The following is a 21,199-nucleotide window of genomic DNA, read 5'->3' on the forward strand; positions in this document are numbered from 1 at the left end:
TGCGCTTTGCGAAGCGACAATAGAAATAACAATAAATGAGATCGCACGCAAGTTTGAAAAGAAGGGAAAAATTATACAGGCAGTTCTGGTAGATGGTCATCCTATCTGTTTGATTGATTGTTTTTTTTTTTTTTGCCATTAATAATAAAAAACATTTTTAACTCGCGATCTCCAACCGGACGGGGCCAGTGCTGGAAGTATTGCGATCACCGCCATTGGAATCCTGGCTACTGAGTTCATCATCCGAATGTCCATGTTGATGATGATGTTGGTGTTGAAACTGAGCCACTAGAAGACTATCGGCCGTCACCTGACCCATGAATTTTCGAATGTCAGCGAAGTAAGATGAAGCCACAGCCGTTTCCGGCCTCACAGTTGCAGAGCTTCCCAGTTGCGTTCCGGATGCAACTTGGTGCATCATCATCAAATCTGCTACAGTGGCCGAACCTTCCGGGCTGCTCACAGTCACTTCCGGGCTAACGGACAGGACGCTGCTGCAGTTTGGTCCACCGTCAGCTCCACCTGCGTTTCCGTCCATCTCGTGCTTCTTTAAGTGACGATCCAGGTTGGTCTGCTGGCCGAAACAGCGCTCGCACAGCGGGCACCTAAGCAGCCGCATCACATCAACCAATCAACCACTTCAATTAATTCAATGTAAAGTTAATTGTTTTGATTGTACAAAGTACAACGTTGAACTAAAATCTATTCTAAATCGCAAATCAATTGCAAATGTTAGGCCTACCTGAACGGTTTCTCCTTGTTGTGGATGTTGCGTACGTGTCTCTGCAGGTTAGACGAGATGGAGAAGGAGCGGTCGCAGTACTTGCACTTGTAAGGTTGCTCGCCCGTGTGCGTCCTCAAATGGCGGGTCAAGTTGGCCGAGCGAGGGAACACCTTGCCGCAGAACTTGCACGAATAGCGGTCGCGCGATTTACTCATCCCAGAACTCGCCACACCCATCACGGATGAACTTGACCCGGGTGATGTCCCGCTACCGTTCGCCGTTGTCATATGCTCGCCATGTTGGTGATGGTGATGATCGTGATGGTGAAAGGGTTTCGGCAACGAGAGATGAGGATTCACTGGATGTTGATGCCCTCCAGAGCGCCGGATCATATCCAAATTGTTCCTTAGAGAGCCGTTGAGAGCCGACAGAGCACCAAGACCATTGAGCAGCGGTGTAAATATAGGAGGACACCTGTAAAAACGCCATTTAATAATAAGGAAAAGATGTAAACGGAATTTCATTAACTGAAGGCAAATGATTTACCTAGTTGGCATCATATGGTGATGATGGCCCGATAGAAACGATGCGTAAGGTAGTCTTCCATCAGGCATCATCCTGTGGTGAAAGTTCATTGCTTCTAACATCAGGGCCGGGTGAATCGGACGAGGGTAAGCCAATCCACTGGGTTGGGTCACGCCAGATTGCTGTTGATTCAAGCTGTTGCCGATGGAGGCTAAAAGAGATGGTGATGGAGGGGGAGGATACGCTTGTATCTGAGGCGGTGCCGGATCGGATTTGATCTCTTCCGCACTGCTATTGCTGCTACACTGGGCCGCTTTGGTCGATGATGGCGGTCGTGATGGAGCTCGATCTTCTTCGTGTTCATCAACATCGACAAGTGGAGAATGTGGATCGCTGTCCCTGTAAGAATAAATAACAAGAATCATTCATTAGTTGATTGCCGCTTAAATGAATGAAGGTTATTCACTCACTTGGAGTTATCTCGTTCGTTTTCTTTCGTCGATTTAGATAAATCTAACGGCTGTTCACCGGACTCTTTTGTTTTCTTTTCATCATTAGTCAATTCTCTATCGCTATGACAGCTTCCGACATTAGTGCTGCAGCTACTGTCACTCCGGCGTGAGCGTCGATCAGAGTCAGTTTCATTTCCATCTGCTCCATCATCGCCTGATGATCGAAATCGTTTACGTCTACTACGCCCTAATTCCGACGCAAAACTAGACGAGGCCGCTGAGCTCCGATCGTCCGTCACATCGATATCCGATTCATCCGAACCGTCTTGTTCGGACGCGTGACGATGACGAGGCGTGGACGTTGCGGCTGGCGTGGTCAAGCATCTGGACATCACGGGGTAGGGCTCATTGGCCGCAGCCGCAACAGCAGCGGCCGCTGCTGCGGGAGAGAAATGATGGCTCAATCCAGCCGCGTAGGTGGACAGTAGAGATGAATTAAATTGCGACAATCCCATGGATGGCGTTGGCCTGTACAAGTGCATCAAGTTCATCGGTTGCTGACCCAACGCCAACTGATGGGGTGGCTGTAGGGGAAGCGGCGGAGGAGGCGGTGGAGGCACCATACCGCTTCCGTTGCTACTGCTGTTACTATTGTTGTTATTGTTGTTATTGTTGTTGTGGATGGTCGTGTAGGTCGTGTGGTTGATGGATGTACCAGCCGTAGAAGAAGAGGCTGTTACTGCCACCGTGGCCGTGTCGCAGAATCGCCGATGTTTGGCCAACGAAGTGACGGTGCTGAAAGGTTGGCCGCAACGTTGGCAACGGATCTGCAAACGGCAGTCTGCGTGCATGCGCTTATGCCGACACAGGTTAGAGAATTGCGTGTAGGCTTTCAAACACACCTCGCACTGGAACGGCTGTAACAATCAAAAACGTATTACACTATTAGTTTATGGCCATTGGGATAGAAAAACAGTTCGATAGTTAAAAGCTCATTTGCGTGATGATCCATACTTTGACGGAAGAATGAATGTGAGTATGCTGTTTGAGTCCGGAAGATGTTGCAAAAGTCTTGCCGCACTCGGGACAAGCGTGGGCACGAGCACCAACGTGAGACGACCGGATATGGCGCTGCAGATTCGATGGATCGGAGAAGACTTTGGCGCAGTGCTCGCACGGGTAACGCCGGCCGAGACCGTGTTGAACGACCGCGTGGCGCGAGAGAAGTGGTCGACAGCTGAAAGCACGTGAACAGAACGTACACGGATAGCGACCGAGCGGGAACTGGTGGACGCTTACCAAATGCGAATCGACCCTTTTTTTTAAAAAATCTTGTGTTATTTCATTGCGTCGATGAAATAGACTTTGTTCAAATCAACTTACTGATCGACGTCGTGGAAAGGTTTATCGCAGACTTCGCAGCGTACGGGCAAGTCGATATCGTCACAATCGGCAAGTCTTCCGTTTCCGTTCAGACTGTTTCCGATAAGTGTAGATCCTCCACCACCACCTCCACCAACTCCGCCAGCGCTATGATTGAAGTAGCGCTCGGACCCTTTACGTTACAACAATACACATGAAATTAGTATTTTTTTATTTCAAAATATTACAGGACGATTGAACTGCAAGCGAACTGATCTCAACTTGAGAACGGAAGCGACTGACTCTAGTTTTACCGGTAACTCACTCCCCTTATACTATCGTGATAATCGTTACGCTGGAAACGCATAATAAAGCGAGATGAAACAGCGGCCACCGGTGAAACAGATTTGGACAAATCACAACCACTCGTGCAACGATGACACAGGTAAAAAAAAAAAAAATAATAACAATCACAATCAAAAAACAAGTTTTTGCTTTATCCCCCGGAAAAAAAGAAAGGGGAAACATAGGCCTCCCCCCTCCATCTATTCATCGAGCTATGGTCACTCACTCAAACAAAACACTACCGGTTCTTAGGCACCGTGCTGCATGCGGTTTGTTTGCCATCGAAGATATAGTCCATGCCCAACTGTGGACAGAAGGGGGGCGTGAGAAATTTTTTGATCAAATTCAAAGGGTAAAAAAAAAATGACAAAGCAAAAGCAACGTTTTGATGTAGGGGAGGGGTGGTCAAATTCGGTACGGTTTTCTGTATATGCGTGTATGAAGCATGTGATGGTCTCGTTAACTTCCCGCACGTCTGTATAGTTCTAGTTCGAACATCTGTCCCTTTTTTTTTTTGGCTTTTGAAATCAAAGTGACCATCCGCATTGCCTTCGGATTCTCCCCCCACTCATACCCTCACCGCATTACATCCTGAACGATCGTGTTCACGTATTTTGTGTTTCTAAAACGCTGAAAGGTATTGAAATAATAAAACGCAACAGCGATGGACTTTCAAGTTTGCAATTCGTAGAGCGAACGTGAATAAGAGTGTAATCAAATGTCATAGACAAAATGTGCATCTGCTCAATCTGTTGATTCATATTTATAATGCATTAGTCACAGTGGTCGGCTGACCACACGGGCGACGTAAAAAAAAAATAAGGGAATTGGTGGATGTCAAAGGTCAGGTGCGCTTCACCTGGCTCTCGTCATCGCAACATAGAGTCGCATTTGAAAGCCAACGAACATAGTGAAATGAATCAAGTCACCAGAACACTGTGAAACATTGTAGCTAAAAGAGAGAGAGAGCTCCAGTTAATGAGAGAAAGAGAGAAAGTCACGTGTGTTCCAGGTTCTTACTCCCACCTGCCCCAACCGTGAAAATGTCACTCGCTCTCCCCGTTCCAAAACAACACTGATTTACGACAACTCCTAAAAGAAAAAGACGTGACTTTTGTTCTTTCTTTTTCATTATTTGAAGCCTAACGTCATACGAACTGGAAAAAAGTAAAACCATAGAAAATCTTTCTTTAGCCCTATTGACTAGTCTATGTTATAGATGAGGCCTCTCTAGGGTTATCCTATCTTAATTAAACACTGGCGGTGAGGTATACACACGCAAGAGTCTTTGATTTAAAAATAGAGATATGATTAAAATGTAAGACTTACCGGAGTCGCTGTCGGTTGATCGATCGGCAGAGCTCTCCATAGAGGCCACAAGCACCTGAATAACCGAAAAAATCGTGTTTGAATAAGAATAAACACTTCGTAATTTACGTCGTCATAGCAACGATCATATATTGATATAAGGGCATCCAAAAAAAAAAAAAAAAATTTGTCCGCCATTGGTAAATAGTGCCCTATCGTAAAAAGGAGCCCTAACTCGATGACAGAATGTGTTTCTTTTTCCACTAAAGGGAACTGCAAAAGTGCCCTTTTCCGGAGGGGGTTAGCGGTTGAACACAAAACCAACGGAAGGCTCAAATCCATAGCGTCCATAAAACGCTAGTGGGCTCTGGATGTATCCATCGGAAGAGGGCGAAAATGAACTTGGGCATAAAAATGAAGCCAATTTCATTGGGAGGGATAAATGCAGTGAAGAAAAAAATCGAGCAATACAATAAGAGGTGGGGCATGTGTGTCTATAGGATCATTACCAGTCCATTTTAGATGCTTTGATTCTCTTTCTGTGTTCCCTATTATTACGTGTCATATATGAACCCCCTTCCCATCTTTCTTTTCTCCTTCCTTACTTTGGCATCTCTTTCTCGCTTACGCGTCACACTCCAGTTCTAATTCGCCCCTCGTTCGATTCGACCATTAACCAACAAGTCCGGTCGGAAAGTACACAGACTAACTACGTGTGCTTGGCCAGCATCCAGCCCTGTATTCAATCGGCTAATTTGAACGGGGGAAAAAGGAGAAGAAAAACGTTAAAATGAAGTAAAAAAAAAAAAAAGAGAGAAAAAGCCACGAAGGAAAATCAAAAAGAAACTACTGGACCGCTAGAGGGTATAAAAGAAAGAGATTAGCCTTATTGAATGGGGACGGAGAGTGTGCGGAATTGAAGTTGATGGTCTGTTCGGCCACCCGCACCGTGTTAATAGCCCTCGAATTCGAACTACGTGACTTGAATACACAATGAAAAAAAAAAATACCGTTGGCTAATGATTCTGTGAATGCTGAGAAATGCACCTAAAAAACCATCGCCAAATAACAGCTGATTTTACTTTAAAAACATGACGATGCGGCTTGTTTGAGTTTTCTATTTGCGACTTACGAAATAAAGGCATCGATAGCAATGGGTAAAAAAAAATGAGAGAAAGACTGACCCTGCAAATGTCAATAAACAATATTATAGAAAAGTAAGCCTGTACACGGGGTAGGTTCTTACAAATGACAAGAAATAAATAGTGGGGCACAGACAGCCGATGTGTACACGGTGACAACAGTAGATCTATTGAAAAATTGCCCAGACTCTGATGCACAGCCTTCCATACACAATATAATTATACATGGAGAGCTCGTCCGTTCCTCATGATCGCTCTACCGCAACAGCACCTTCTCCATATGGTATAATACACACACCTCCGATTTATCTTCGTGGGGTCAACAATATGAAAAAAAAAAAAAGGTATAGGCTATACTGATTGGCCCTATTGTCGTCGGATGCCTGCGCCCCATGCATTGTAACTCATAGAAGATTTCAAACGATTTCCCAATGTGACATTCGACGGTTCCCTTTTTCCAAATAGATATGTCTGCTACTATACAATGAAGAGGATGATCGTTGTCGATATCTAATGGCACATCCAATTTGCTGGACCTTGTCTCCAGCATGGAAAAAAAAATAACTGGTATTCAAAAATGAAAGATCCATCGACTTTCAATGAGGTCCCTTTGGCCGCTGTCAGCAAAGGTGCCATTTATTACCTTCAACAAATAATACTCTGCCCGGTAGCTGATAAAGATCAAAAATTCAATCCGAGTTCGCATTGTATCCAGATCCTGCGTTTATCAAATAACAACGATCCCCGCGACTCCATAACTGATGGATCAATTTCCATCGAACTGTGCTCCATCGGCCAGTAGATTCTTCTATTGGAATCCTTAAATCTGCAGCTAGTAAACTTCGCTGTACGTGTATGCAATCTTAGAAGTCTATAAATACGTTCACAACTCTATATAATAAAATGCGAAAAAAAGGGCATGATGAAATCGTGGAAAAAAAAAGTGTAAAGTGGAGATGTCGGTTATCCATAAAAAGGAAATCAGAGGGAATAAATACTATTGGCCTTTAAATATGTGCGCTGTATATCAATATAATCTATACGCAGGATAGTGAAAAAAAAAAGAGGGGAGAGGAAGTGGAACGATGGCAACACGGTTGTTGGTGGGTTTTTCTTATGCCCTATTCACATTGAAATAAAGGGCGCACACGCTACGTGGGGAGCGAATGAAGAATAAAAAGAGAAATGTGTTGTGCTGCCACAAGAGCAGCAGCTATTCACGCTGCATGTACACGACAGCGATTGTCACTTAACTCGCCGTATATAGAGTGCCGTCTGCTCTCTAAGTGCTTCCTAATGACAGCAGCCGTGCAGCAGCTCATAGAGAATGAGCGCAAAAAAAAGAGAGAATATACTATATATGTACCGTGTGCGTTGCTTTGATGGAAAGCAACGAGCGATTGTATACTGAGATTGAGACCGAGATAACAAAAAAGAGCTGCCACTTGCCACGATGAAAAGGCTATATGGAAGGCGCAGCACCATCACAATCTATGTGCCTTTGTTAATGTATGATAACAATATATAGCTTTCATTTACTGCTTACTTCGAATATTATGAATCCATAATAGAATTGAGGTTTTGCACGTTAACGGACCTAATGAAAGTATGTAGATTACGCTGACATTGGAGGTGTGTCATTGGCTGAAATTTCATAAATGGCTAGGTACAGGGGAAGGAATGTTTGCAGTGTTCTCTGTTTGATTTAATAAAAGCGAAATAACCTTCAAATTTGAAGGCTGTAGATAAAGGCTAGGACGTGCAGAGAACAATTCACGTTGACTATGGGGCGCTATAGTTCTGCTGCTTAAATGGCATCGTGGGAGAGGGGCGAAGTATTGATTATGTTGGATCCATTAAGAGTGGATCATAACTCACTCGCAGGGTCACACATCAACTCGTCCTTGATTATCTCCACTATTTTCGCAAGTTTCTTCTCATAGACTGACAGCGAGTACAAGCGATTGAAAATGTCCTTATCTCAGACTACAACGATAGAAACGTACCTAAACGCAAACATCCGACGTCACAACACGAATGAAAAAACAAAAAAACATTCGTAAAGGTGAAACAGAGTATTAGATAAGGCAAAATCTGACGCAGTTTAGCGCAATCTTCTTCCAAAAATTCCTATACTCACCAGTAAGAAAAACACATTAGCTTCCCGTATGCCCAATGTACATATACGAGGTCAAATTGTCGGTATAGAGATATCCGGAATGGGTGGAGTTTGGCGCGATCACTCGAGCGGAATTGTATAGAGACATTACGCATTAAGGGCAGGCCGCAAAAACGGGCGTCAATAGGCAAGCAATTGTCGATGAATGGGCCAATGTATAAGCCGCTATAGTTGATAGTCTTCGGGAGGGCATCGATAGAATCGAGAACCCCCTCCCCCCCAAAAAAAGAGGGGAAAAAGAAACATCACCCCTCGGCATCATGGATATATAGCCTGGCCCCCAAAAAAAAGTTGGAAAAAGAAAAATGTGAAAAATATATGTAGGAGAGGGGTCTAATAGAGCGCACCGGCAACAAGCGAGGGCTCTATATAGACACGCTATAAAAGCCATGATATAAAAGACTATTTGATGGCATTCAACAGCAGCAGCGGTGAAGAAGATGTCACCTTTTTATTATCAGCTGCAGTGTATGCCCCTGTTGGAACGTCCTGTATAGGCTATAGAAATTAGAAGCGAACACACGATTCTCAATAGGATCATGCATCGGAGGAGGAGACCCCGAAGAAAGAAGAGGAAGACGAAATTTGAAAAGAAAAAACGGCGAAAGGAATTCCCTTCTTATTTCGAACGATTTGGGTTGTTGAAAAAAATAGGAGGGAGGGGGAGGCAAACCGGATGAAAAGGATCGCTTCCAGCACATTATGCCCGTCCGTCCGTGTGTATAGAGACGTCAATGATGGGAACAAGAATACGAAGGAGGAGGAGACGAAATGGCCGCATTGCTGCGTAGTCGTGATGGGCACAGTGTAAAACCTCCGACACCTCCCCTTTTTGATCCGGCGTGTTAAGTCTTTGACACAATCTACTGGGCGATATGTCCATTGGGGGGGGGGGGGATTTAAAAAAGAGAGATTTCTATTGTCTGATACATCTGATGGGTTTAGGGCGTATTTTTATCGAAGACCTTATTTGTGGTATTCAACAAAGTCTATTTCTCTTGTAGGACGATCCTCTTTTTCACGCCCTCCTTATGCAAAATTAGAAAGCGTTTGTTCTATACAACGTTAAATGCTACGCAAGTACCTGATTGGAAAAGAACGTAGTCTAATCTAAAATTTGCTCCAACTTTAATGGTAGCAAGAAATAACAGGATACTGATTACAAACGATGGCTCTGACAACACAGGTGTTAAGCCCTCTTCGTTTGCATGTCAAAAAAAGAAGAGCGACAGCACGATGATCTGGACAATATAAAAAAAATGATAATAAGAGGCTCTCTTCTATCTATAGCTCGGTAGAAAACAACTTGGCTGACCTCTTCGCCTATACATCTATTTACAAAAGATATGCAGTACGTCTTCCCATATGGCTAATAAAAATGTCTGTAGTTTGAAATGTGTTATCTCTTTGGCGGTTTTCTCTTTTTTTTTCCGCTTGAACATTTGACGTGTTTGATTCCTTTCTTTTCGACCTATTTTCATTGATAAGGAAAATTGTTCCTCCACCGCTTTTACCACGGATGTGGCTCCTCCTGTTCATGCCCCTTGTCAGGCTGAAAAATAGAGAAGGTACGTACATTCAATAGATAAGTTGATGGTGAACATGGGGAAATAGAAACCCTAGATCCCTTTTTTTTTTTTGCCAGACACCAGAGGTGTCTATATAATGCGAATATGAATAGAAGAGAGTGAGATATAGATTTCACAGTTTGTTCCCCTTCGATGAAAAAACGAAGAAGAGCCGTGTGGATGAGGAGACAAACAATCGCGCACAGAAGCCGCTGCTCGCCGGCTCTGACATTTTCTATTCATTTTCAAATTCTCGCCATTCAATTTTTATTTTTCCCCGTGGGGCTAGTGTGATAATATTTTTTAAAAGAGAAGGAGAAACAGGGATGGCCTGCTTTATTCTATTGACTAATTTTCATTGTTACGTCGGCCGGGATCGTCCGGATATACAAGCAATAGCCTATTATTCTCTCTCCAGTTTTCAATTACGGCTCAATTTTTTTATACACAATGCCGATGTGTTGTGTGATGATGACGATCCTATCATTAAATGCTCGGTGTGAAATCTTTAGAATTAAGCCTTTTAAAAAATTGGTGAGAAAGCGAAATAGAACTGTCGACGCAACAACCAACTGTCCCCAAAGTGATTTGAATGCTGCCTCTCTTAACCGCAAACTTCCCCCCTTTAGTTTTTGCCCAGTTGGAGTGCAAAAAAAAAAAAAAATGAAAGAGACACTGGACAGAGTCAGATGACCATACAAGTAAAAATTTGCCCTCTACTTCTTGAAGATAAACTGGTGAGAAAAAAAAAGAAGAATCAAAAGACACAAACAGAACAAGAAAATGAGAGGAGAGACATTAATACGTAGCGCAACGGCCGTTTCCGGCCCCTTACACAACCAACCGCCACCCCCGTCATTTCACCCTCCTGATGTTTTGATGGGGCCGACCGAAGACAAAAAAAAAAAAAAATCAACGCGTTAAGAGAGATGAGGTCATTTTCCCATCAGCCGCCGTTTTTTTTTTCTCTCTTTTACCCTGTAAAAAATGGAGAGACTCAACTCCTTATTTTCTTTTCTTGACGTTCATTGAGAAGAAAGAGGGGGGTGAAAAAAAAACATCAGCCATATAGTTTTTCTTTTCTTCAATTAAATTTAATAGCTTCTCTCTTCTTTGTGCCAACACTATTTTTTTTTTCTCTATGTTTAGTGGGTGAAAAGAAAAGTGGGAGTTTCAGCGGGAACAACTTGGCGAAAGTCGGGAACAAAAACAAATGAGAAATGAAACACACACACACACACAAAAAGGGCCATCAACCAATGAGCTGGCCAGGAAACAAAAAAGAAAAAGGGCCATAATTCTTTCGGGGGTCTTCACAACAGAGTACACCGCTGATGGGATCCAAACAAACGTCGAGAGGTTGCGTTATTCACGGTCGACGTTGAGTGTCGATTATCCCCTGATTTATCTCCCGAAAACGGAGAGAGGCAAACGAGAGCCTCTAAATGAGAATTGAAAACAGTCATAACAGCCCCAAAATGTTAACATTTCCCACCGACTCCCTTAACATCTCGTTTTATTTGACTCGACTTGATTTTTCGATCTGATGTTCGTTACCATTTTCTTGTTTTGTACGTACAAGTTTACAAAAAAAAAAAAGGAAGAAAGAAACATTCTGTTTATCCTATTCGGCCATCAGCGTGTAAGTTTATACAGCTATGGATATTGTGTTACAAATGTGTCGACGGAGTCGGGCGTTAAACGTCAATCAAAGGAGATGCCAGTGAGCGCAGGCGGTCTGGCGCACGCAAAAATCACGACTCCTTTTGTTTTTTTAAAGCTATATAACATGGTAGGCTCATTGGCCAAGCTGTGCGTCATTAAAGAACCTGAATAGAGTACTTGTATTAATTAGCTAGTAAAAAAAAAAAAAAATTAAAAGTGCGGGATAGAACGAGAGGCTTCACGATGTTCCATCATCATCAACTCGGCCAATGTGGGACGTGAAAACATAAAGAAAAGAAAAAAAAAAAAAGTGAATATAGACACTTTTCTTTTCGGGGGATAGACGTGGGGGTTAATGGAAACTCGCCAAAAGGATGTGTCACTGAAAGCTAAAGATCGAGGCAATTTAGCCAGCCATCATGTGCAGCTGGAACGCCAGCGCAACACAACAGTTCGGCGCTGTATACCACTGTGCAACATACGCCGACACTACGTGGAGTACACGCGGGTCCAAAAAGGGCGATGATCTATGGATCTTTAATGTAACGCCCTCTTCATATCCACCCCCTCCTGATAGGCCTTTCTCTTTCTTTCATTTTTATGATACAGGGAAAAGAAAAAAAAAATATGAAAACATAGACAGACACGCGCGGAATGAAAAGACACATGCAGTGTGACACGACCATCCCGCAGCGTTGACTATCGCAACAGCAGACGCCCAGTGGCCCGGTTGGCACGTTCACTCTATCAAATCGTCTAATATATAAAGGAGGGTAGCTACTGTTCCTCGATGTTTCACAAATATTGCCGTGTATATATGTTTGTGTGCGTTCGTGCCCACCCCCTTCGGTTGCGTGAGTTGTTTCCCGATCATCCCCTCTTGTTTCTCTGGGTTTGTAACGCGTGTTTTCAGCCCAATATCAAGGTTTGCGGAGACGCATAAACATCAAGAATCACGTCAATAGATAAAATACGTAGTATTTCAATGTTTTAAATGACTATTTTAGAATTGATATGCAGATTGCGAACCAATCGAAACGAAGAAGATTGCCGAAAAGGTTAAAGAGATACGTACGTAGTTGACACTTGACATGACCCATGTATAAAAAAAAAAGCTGTATGGAACAGCAGGAATAGAAAGATAGGGCAAGCGGGTTTCTTTATACGTGATGATGATGACATGGGACCATAGCCAATCTTCTTCACGACGGGGGAGTTCTATCCCCGTCACCTTTCTCCCCCCTCGTCCACCCATTTTCTATTGGAAATTCAAACAAAAAAAAGGGACTTTCGGTTGACAGTCGACAAGCTCGACATCCCCTTATTTATTTAATTTTTTTTTTCATCTTCTCCTGCTGGTCGACTGCCTCCGACACCTTGCCACCTGATGGGATGGCAACAACATTCCAGAAAAAAAAAATGGAATCTGTTATAAAGACACATAGCGAAAATTCGCTTATGGTAGAGGCCTATTCATGCGTGCAATCTGTTTAGCTGTCTTGTGAGATGTACACATAAAAAGGGAAACTTGGCATGAACGTGCGCAAGCAAAAGACATCAGCATGCATCTTTTGTCAACATCAGATGCCGCGGTGATTATTACAGACTTGTCGGCTGCAGCTAGACGTTCGTGTCTCGGTCGAAACAGCTGCTTTTGTATCAATCTTGTCACTTCGTTTTTACCCACAAACTTGCACAAAGTACGTACGATTGCCCTCGTCGTGTACCTTCCATCGTCTTTGATTTTGCTCGTCAGAAACATGTTGCGACATGCGTGGAATAGCAATTGCATATGATATAACTATTGCTCTTATTCTCTATGCAAGCAAACGATGATTCGTTAACTCGTTTCAAAAGAATAGGGTCTACATGTTAGGATCGATATTTGACACCTGGCTCGTCGGCCCCATGAATCCTTCATTGCCCAAGCAAATGTTGCGGCTAACGGACGTTTCAAAAAATCTTTTGGAATACTTAATTAACCCCATCAAACATGAGACGATGTCAAACGAAACTCAGACTAAAGTGAATATTCAAAACAATTCATGTCTGGCCTTTTATAACGAAATTCTGCTTATAAGATAATTCGATATTTCTTACATCATAAAGGATGTGGAAAGCCCAGGGCACATCGTGTGCTCTGTAATTTCAAAATTTTGAAAGGGAACGTGGTGGTCTCACGTGCATGTTCATTTCGTTTTCAACATCCCCAACGACCTTTGATGAAGAATAGCGGAGTCACAGCGGACGTGCTGTCCAGCATGTCGGTTAGTGAAAATGTTATTGGCATTATACGCTCAACAGCGTCGACCATTAGTCTGGACGCGCTGCTCAACTGTCCCGCACAGCTGATGCCGAACTCTCTCCAGCACACAAGATCCCCCAAAGCGAAATCAGAACTTCATCAGTTTAAATAAAAATGAATGCAACTCCTTTCGCTATTAAAAAACAAATCTAAGGGAGCGGAATCTTGTTCCAGTTGGCGAATCTATGAATTTATTTTTATATCGATGATTGACTTTTTTTTTTTTAGCGATGCAGCTGATGGAACAACAACGAGAGAACGGCCCTGCTCTTAAAGTGGTGCCCAACAACTGAAGGGGAGGCAAAAAAAAAAAAGGACAAGAAAAAAAAAACTCTGAAGGTGATTGGCATGGATATCAATTGGAGAGTGAAGAGCTGATCGTCTAGCGAAGGAGAGCGAAGGGGAGGCTTCTGATATGCAACTGTCAATGTGTCACAGGACGCATACATGTATACAATCAGATCAAACACTGCAAAAGAAGAAAGACATTGGGGGAAAAAAAAAATTGTGTCCGCTGGACTTGTGTGTTTGCAGCTTGTCCCTACTCCCTGCTGGTTATATTGCTGGAACGCCACGGCGAAGAAAAAAAAATAGGATAAATAGCGAAATAAAAAAAAAAAGGGAAAAATAAATAAATGCAGAGACCTTTTTTTTCATTCTTTGCTCCATTCTCGCATGAGCGCATCTGATTGGCAGCAGACAAGATTCCCATACCGACCCGTCACATACCCAAAAAAGGTACACATACCAGTCTAGTAAGAAAAAAAAAAGAAAGAGACGATGATCACAATAACAATCAGAGTACGAAGTGAGTGTCAAAAACTGTCGCAACGGTTTCTCTTGAAATATGCACAGTACGCACAACAGGCTAGCTACTGCGTCTACCAAGGAAAGGGACGATTGATTTGTTACAATGACAAGCCATCTTGTTTCACAAAGATAACGTCAATGACAGGTCATCAAACTGTGTAACATCTCTAGCCCAAAGTGCAGGATAGCTATTCATTTTATCGTGTACTACACGTGGTTATACAAGCGAACTCAGTGGCACTGTCATCGTTCAATGTCCTCAATTGATCACCGTATCTCCCGTCAATCAAACGATTTATTTCTCCTTACGAAACAAGATCATTTAAACAGGTTGAATATCACAATAAAAAAAAAAGATAGTCAATCTCTCGGCTGATTAAACAAAAAAAAAAAAAAACGTGAGATGCGCTTTTCTTTTTATGCCGAAACAGCGAAGGTGAAAGAGACCCGATCAATCCAATTGAGGATGCATGCTACCGTGTTTACACAGAACGACGGAGGGATGCGGTCGAGCGCTTCTCCAGGAGCATCGCTTTCTCTTGTCAAACACACGGTGCGTTGAACGTTCAGCCAAGCGCAAAATCCTGTCACACCTTATAGCAGTTCCTCTGTTTTCTTTTTATTTTTTTCCACCTAACTGGCCCCGCAATGGTGAAAGAACAAATGAAAATCGAACAGAAATGGTTCTCTGTTTTTCTCATTCTACATTGTTACTTGGCTTATCCTCGTTGACCTGATTGCTGTGCATATTATCACAGGCCATGAGAAAAAAATAAACGAGAGAAGACCCATGAAATGCCTCGTCACCATAATCGCTAGCTCTCTACAAGGTACATATGCAGCGAGGGTAAAATAAGATTGCGATCGTTGCTTCGACCCAAAACACAGGTGGCGTTGTGGATATAGATTTATTGATGTGCGCTGCTGTGCCCAGCCGCACCCTTGCCCCCCTGGTGCTTCCACACTCTTTCCCAACTTCATAGACAAGAGAATGAATGAATAAAAAAATAAAAAATCGGCCACTCTGATGTGTACATTGGCCCGCGATGTGTGGGGAGACCGAGGTGTTGGAGTGGAAATAAGAGGATCAAAATCTTCAACGTTGTACAGCGACTGTTACTGCTTGTCGGTCCGCGTTCGAGCGTCAGCGGACCCCCTCCCGGTGGCATTCCACCACAAAAGGATGAGTTCAATCAGCCGAAATAGGCTCAATAATGCTACTTGCGCAACACCCCTAACACAATCTCTGCATATTGGCCTGTGCCCCGCCAAACAGGAGCTTTTTCTTTTTTGTATTCATCAACACGTCAGAAGAAAAAAAAAAGGACTAAATACGGCTGTAAAAATGAATACAAAAGCTTTCGGCGTTTCTCTTTTTTTTTCATTTTGGTGAAATTTCAATTCAACTGTTTTTGTCGCACATTTTTATTTTTTTCAAAATGTTTCAATTCGAAATGTAACAGCAGGATATATTGAGAAACGGCAATCTACTCGAAACATTTTTGAAGAGGCTCCACTCTCATCAACCAGTGCATGTATCCCCTTTTTTTTTATGGAGGATATATAGACTCTGCTCAAAGATACTCTATCGAGTACGTATACATCACAAGAGGGTCCATGAAAGGAAGCTACAGTTGACGGGAAATACATATTGTAATATGAAGTGTATATAGCCTGATGGACTTATATCAGTAGCCCCCCGCCACCCAAAAAAGGAACTTTTATTTTTCATGACTGCAGAATGACACACACACACACAAAATTCCAGCGCAAACGTATTTCTAAAAATACAACATTTAGCCGGGTTGGGGGATTTATTTTCCACTCGATCGAGTCTGCAAGATCAACCGAAAATTTCGGTTTTCATTTTCAAAGGCAGTTATCTCTACACTGCATAGAGCTGTGTCCAAATGTAAACAGAAACTAGCGCGTTTCGGTTGATGTACTAAAAAAAAAAAAATTAGGCCTAGACGCTTTTTTTATTAGTTTAGTCGATGAAAAATGTGAAGGAATGTAGTAAGTGATAAACTAATCCTAACGGTTGATGATCTCACTTGATTTCGAAATGAACAGGGGTGTCAAACGAACGCTGCTTAACAACAGAATTGGACGTAAGTAAGATCATCAATAAAAACCGCCGCGGACGTGTCAGTATCATCCGTCGACCTGGCTCAATTTAGTCCCCACACATCTCCGTTTATTATCTGAACAGAAGACATGCGATTGTATATTATATACGGCGATAAGAGCGAGCGCTCCGTGTTTGTGTGGATGCGGCAGCCGCTCGCCTTGTTTTGTTTGCGCTATCAGCGACCGGTTCAACAAGTTTGCCGTGTATATTAGAGTCAAGCGGACATGTTAGCGACGTCAAACAAACAGCAAATATTACAACGGCAGACGGCACCAATGTCAACGCCTCGCACCATAGTTGGGGATGAAGCTATCTTTTTTTTTCAACTTGTCTACGTTCGAAGTTTTATGACATGGGGGGGGGGGATCTTTGGTTTTTTTTTTCAAGTGATGGGTGGACAGGCACGGTTGGAAGACAGAGAAAGGCATGTATGTCGAGAAGAAAGGGACTATATCTAGAGAAAGACATAGGAAAGAGCGCGGGGGTCTTGACAGATCTATTGGCCTTATTTCATCCACGCTTTGGGCTCAACTTGGCTTTTCTCGGCTAGAATCCTTTGTGCAACCACTGGACGGCGGCACCGAAGCGCGAGGAACACAACTTGCAGATAAGATAACAGGGCAAAAAAAAAAACACAGGGAAAAAAAAAGTGAATAGAAAAAAAAAAAAAATAAATAAAAGAATAGAAGTTAAAAAAAAAGAGTGAACGAATATCAGCAATTCAACAAAGGGAAAAAAAGAATATTTGAATTTGAAACACAGTGGGCCGATTCTCCACTCATTTCCAAGTGTCAACATATTCAACATGGAGCTCAATTTAAACCGCATATTTCCGGACAATCATCGATGAAGAAATACAGTTCCATCAATAAATGAAAACAGTTGAAACGAACTGAAGTTTTCCCTTTGCGTGCCAGCGCGATTTACAGGGCTCATTATAGAGCGTGTAAATCAACACATCCCCACGAAATTAATTCTACCATGTATCACTGCCTTATTGTGACATCTGTATCTGGCAAAACGGCTCCGCGTATTTTAGGGGGAATGCAATCGAAAAACCAAACGAGCGGATGACATGATGTTTTTTTGTTTTTGTTTTTTATCTTTGAGCTGTTTCCTTTAAGGAAGACCGAGCGCAATCAAAACGAGCACATCCTCGACAAGTGTATATTCTTCTGTGGTTGACCGCATTCATCCCTCGTTCGGGATAGTCCCTGCTGCCTTCCCCTATATCTTAGCCTCGCTTTCCTTTGGCATCATCACATCACCCGGAACCAGACGAAACCGCAGTTCAAAGAAGCTGCGTAACCCGAACCGTATAGGCTTTACCCGCTGTTCGGATGTGCGTAATAAGAAAATGTTGTTCGTCTTCCATATTTGTGTAGCTTAGCTTATCACGCATGCACATCTTTTTTTTTTTTTTTCTATAATTTATTACTCGAAACCCGAATGCGTTTGATAGAAGAAACATTGTTGAGAGTTTTTCAAATAAAAAAAAAAACGGACCACTACACAAATATCAGATTTTCTTTTTCTTTGTGAATCAATTTTGAATTGGAGCGTGATCGATTCGCCAATGGAAGTCGGGATCGATCAAGCCCGTCAGCGTTTGATACAAAAGCGGACAAGTCATTCATCATGTAAAGGGTATACTGTATATCGACGCAATATGCGCGATAAACACTCACAAAATCGTGATGCTATATTTACATAATTCCCGTAAAAGTCAAGCCTATTGTGCAACCGATTCAGAGAGCAAAATATGGCTGGGCGTAGGCGCGTACGTTTAAACTGGACATGATGGATCGCATCGCTGAAGCTGCTGGCGAAAGCTATACAGCGCTATACACATATTCAACATCACAAGTATAAGAATCATATGTACGTACGTCGTCGCTTTTTATTGATTCCTAGCGTATCATGCAGCCGTAAAGTGCCTGCCTAAAAGATGTACGGTGCACGTATCAAATAAAAACATGCGTGGCGGGCACGGTGCTAAATGACCGGGTATGGCCTCCCCGTACTTAGTTCAACTCCTCCTTCTTTGGCACGCCGAAACAACGGGAATCAAAAAATAAAGAAAAGAAAACAAGAGGCCGAAAGGAAGAAAAAAAAAGGGGGGAGAGAAAAACACGCAAATATTGAATATAAGGTATTAAGCGTGACTCGAACTGCGGCGACGATTTGGAATTTTTTTAAAACATGACAACGGGCTGAAGACATGCGCCTTCTTCCCGTGTTATGAGGGACGGTTTGTTCTTCGCATCCCGCCCCATCAGTGGCTGGCGTTCCTCCTTCTCGGTAAATTACATCAGAAAACAACCGAGCTGCGGCATATACATATACACGGGACGTGGCAATATAAATCTACACACACTACACATATTTGCTATACGTCGACAAAATGCATATTATAAAAATGGCTGTAAAACACTTTCCCGCTCGGGCCCCGGCATTTTTTTTTTTGTTTTTTTGTTTTCGTAGTAAAAATATTTAAAGCTAACAAGAAAAACAAAAATAGCCGAAGAAAGAAAAAATAAAGGAGGAGACGATGAATAAAGAAAAACTAATCTTGACGATCTTTTATGGCCTCATGACAAACCGGCTCGGCGTCGATGCAAACCGAAAGGGAAATAGCAAAAACTATCGCGTTGGTGTTTCTTCAAAAAGAAGAGGTGTGCTATTCGCTTTACTACACACCGAGCAGATACGGTAATAAGGTACGAACAAATCTCGCACGCAAAACAAATTTTAAAAATATCCAGGTGGGGGTTAATAAAAAAAAAACACTCCGCAAAGCCTCTCGAAACCTGCTCGGAGTGTAAACGAACGGAAAAAAAATACCCGAACATTTTTTTTTTTATCATCAGCAAACGGTTTGCTTTTACGTAATTCGCATGTATAGAAGTAGAGATAATTGATCCTAAGTAAACAAAAGATCAGGCCAGCAGATAAATGATGTGACTTACCAAATGATGACGAACGGACGAGATAAACGAACCGACACAATCGAATGGCTTCAAATCACCACAGTTTGCAGTTTTTGTAATTTCGGGGGATTGTTTTTCAACAACAACAAAAAATTTCGTTCTGAACTAGAAGAGACCACACGACGAAATGTTGCGACTTTTCTTGTGTCTTCCTGCTTTTCTGACGGACCCCGAAAGGAGCAATGGGGATCTTTATTATGTATGTATACGTTGATCAAGAGAGGAGAGAGAGAGAGAGAGAGAGTGGAGCTGATGAGAGACGCGACCAGCTGGTCAAAGTGTCACTGCGAAGATGGTCGCAGACGAGTTCACACAAAAAGTGAGCGGGGGCTCTTCCTCAACCTCCCTCTCCTGGCCGGGACATGCAGAAAGACGGGCGAAGTAAAAAGAGGGACGATAGAGAGAGAGAGAGAGAGAGAGAGAGAGAGAGAGAGAGAGAGAGAGAGAAGGATAGTGAAAGAGAACAAGGATACTGAGAGATTCCGACTAGCATTGGCCGGCCGTGATTGAGGCTCCACCTCTCTTTACCCGTCTAGGACCAATACGGTCCGACCCTTAACAGATGATGACAGACCCCACCCTTCCATATCGTCCCGGCTCTTCGCATCATCTTCACGATCCCGACCGAAAAAAAAAAGGTTTTCCGGATGATCTCATTAAAAAATATCTCACTGGCGCTGGGCTTTTCCGCGGGTAACTACCGTACGCCCGTCCCGAAGTTCCTTCGTCTAATTGGCTCATTAAGTCCGGCACACAATCGTCTGATTTCCTCTTATATACGATGATTACCAAGTCAAAAACGAGCACAACTCCAAAAACTGTTGGGATCTGTATATACTGTCACGTTTAATATCAGACGTCGTATGCGGCGCACCGTGCCATCTAATAAAGACAGGAGCATTGCTCGCCCCCGTATGCAAATCGTCAAATATCTATCCTTATAAATTTACTGTATGAAACCGCACCGCTTCCGTGATAGCGTTTCTGGCTGATGGAAAAGACCCACACCGATCTTTTCTTTCCCCCTTTTCAAAGTGTATATTAAGACAACTGATTTCAAACATTAACGCAATATCCTTTAAAATACCCCGTTGTATTTTAACAATCAGTTGTTCCGTGTCCACTGTCGCGACTGGTAGGAGATACCCCCGGCAATAACGATAACAATAAAAAAATGTTGAACAAAAAAAAAAAAAAAGAAAAAAGCAAACAAAAAAAAAAGGAATGACAAAAGGTAAACACCTACCACATGTATAGACCTTAAATAGGGCTGACGGTCAATCTGGACCCTTCGATGGGAGGTGCCTCCCTTGTCGGTTGTGTCTACACACATGAATAAAGAAGCAAAAAAAAAAAAAGATATAGGCTATAATACGGCGAAACGAAAGGGAGAGACCGATGAGATACGATATTTGAACAGCTCGCTCACGCTAGCCTTGTGTATATATTCCCATCATCGTCAGGGAAACAAAGGGGTAGCTTTATTTTTTTTTTTGAACGACCTTTCCGTGTTCACCTTTCATCTATAGGATGTCCTGGATGGATTCCTCGCCTGACTGGCAACAGTGTCATCGTCTATGAGCGCACACACTGCTTTATAATATATATATATATAAACAGAACAGCACAAGGACAATATAAAAGAAAAAGAAGGGGCGACTCGCTCTCTCTCTCGTTTGCTTTATATTCGTTG

General features: G+C 42.7%; 2 protein-coding genes across 3 annotated transcripts in view; one reads left to right on the plus strand and one right to left on the minus strand.

Moving 5' to 3' along the window:
• The window catches only part of LOC130691329 (diphosphoinositol polyphosphate phosphohydrolase 2-like), a 100,084-nt gene that overhangs the window by 32,573 nt on the left and 46,312 nt on the right, over positions 1 to 21,199 (plus strand). The window lies entirely within an intron of this gene.
• Positions 150 to 19,782, minus strand: LOC130691097 (histone-lysine N-methyltransferase MECOM-like). Of its 2 annotated transcripts, none has more exons than XM_057514003.2 (8): positions 19,486 to 19,782; positions 4,738 to 4,792; positions 3,085 to 3,256; positions 2,716 to 3,016; positions 1,720 to 2,618; positions 1,271 to 1,648; positions 743 to 1,198; positions 150 to 605 (listed from the first exon to the last, which is right to left on the minus strand). In XM_057514003.2, exons 2-8 carry the CDS (start codon positions 4,775 to 4,777, stop codon positions 158 to 160), a joined length of 2,694 nt encoding a protein of 897 aa, XP_057369986.1. In that variant the 5' UTR covers positions 4,778 to 4,792; positions 19,486 to 19,782; the 3' UTR covers positions 150 to 157. The 2 variants fall into 2 exon arrangements, with proteins under 2 accessions (XP_057369986.1, XP_059352523.1); XM_059496540.1 differs by having other exon boundaries at positions 462 to 638.

Source organism: Daphnia carinata, chromosome 1, assembly GCF_022539665.2.
Source record: "Daphnia carinata strain CSIRO-1 chromosome 1, CSIRO_AGI_Dcar_HiC_V3, whole genome shotgun sequence".
NCBI classification, from domain to species: Eukaryota; Metazoa; Arthropoda; class Branchiopoda; order Diplostraca; family Daphniidae; genus Daphnia; species Daphnia carinata.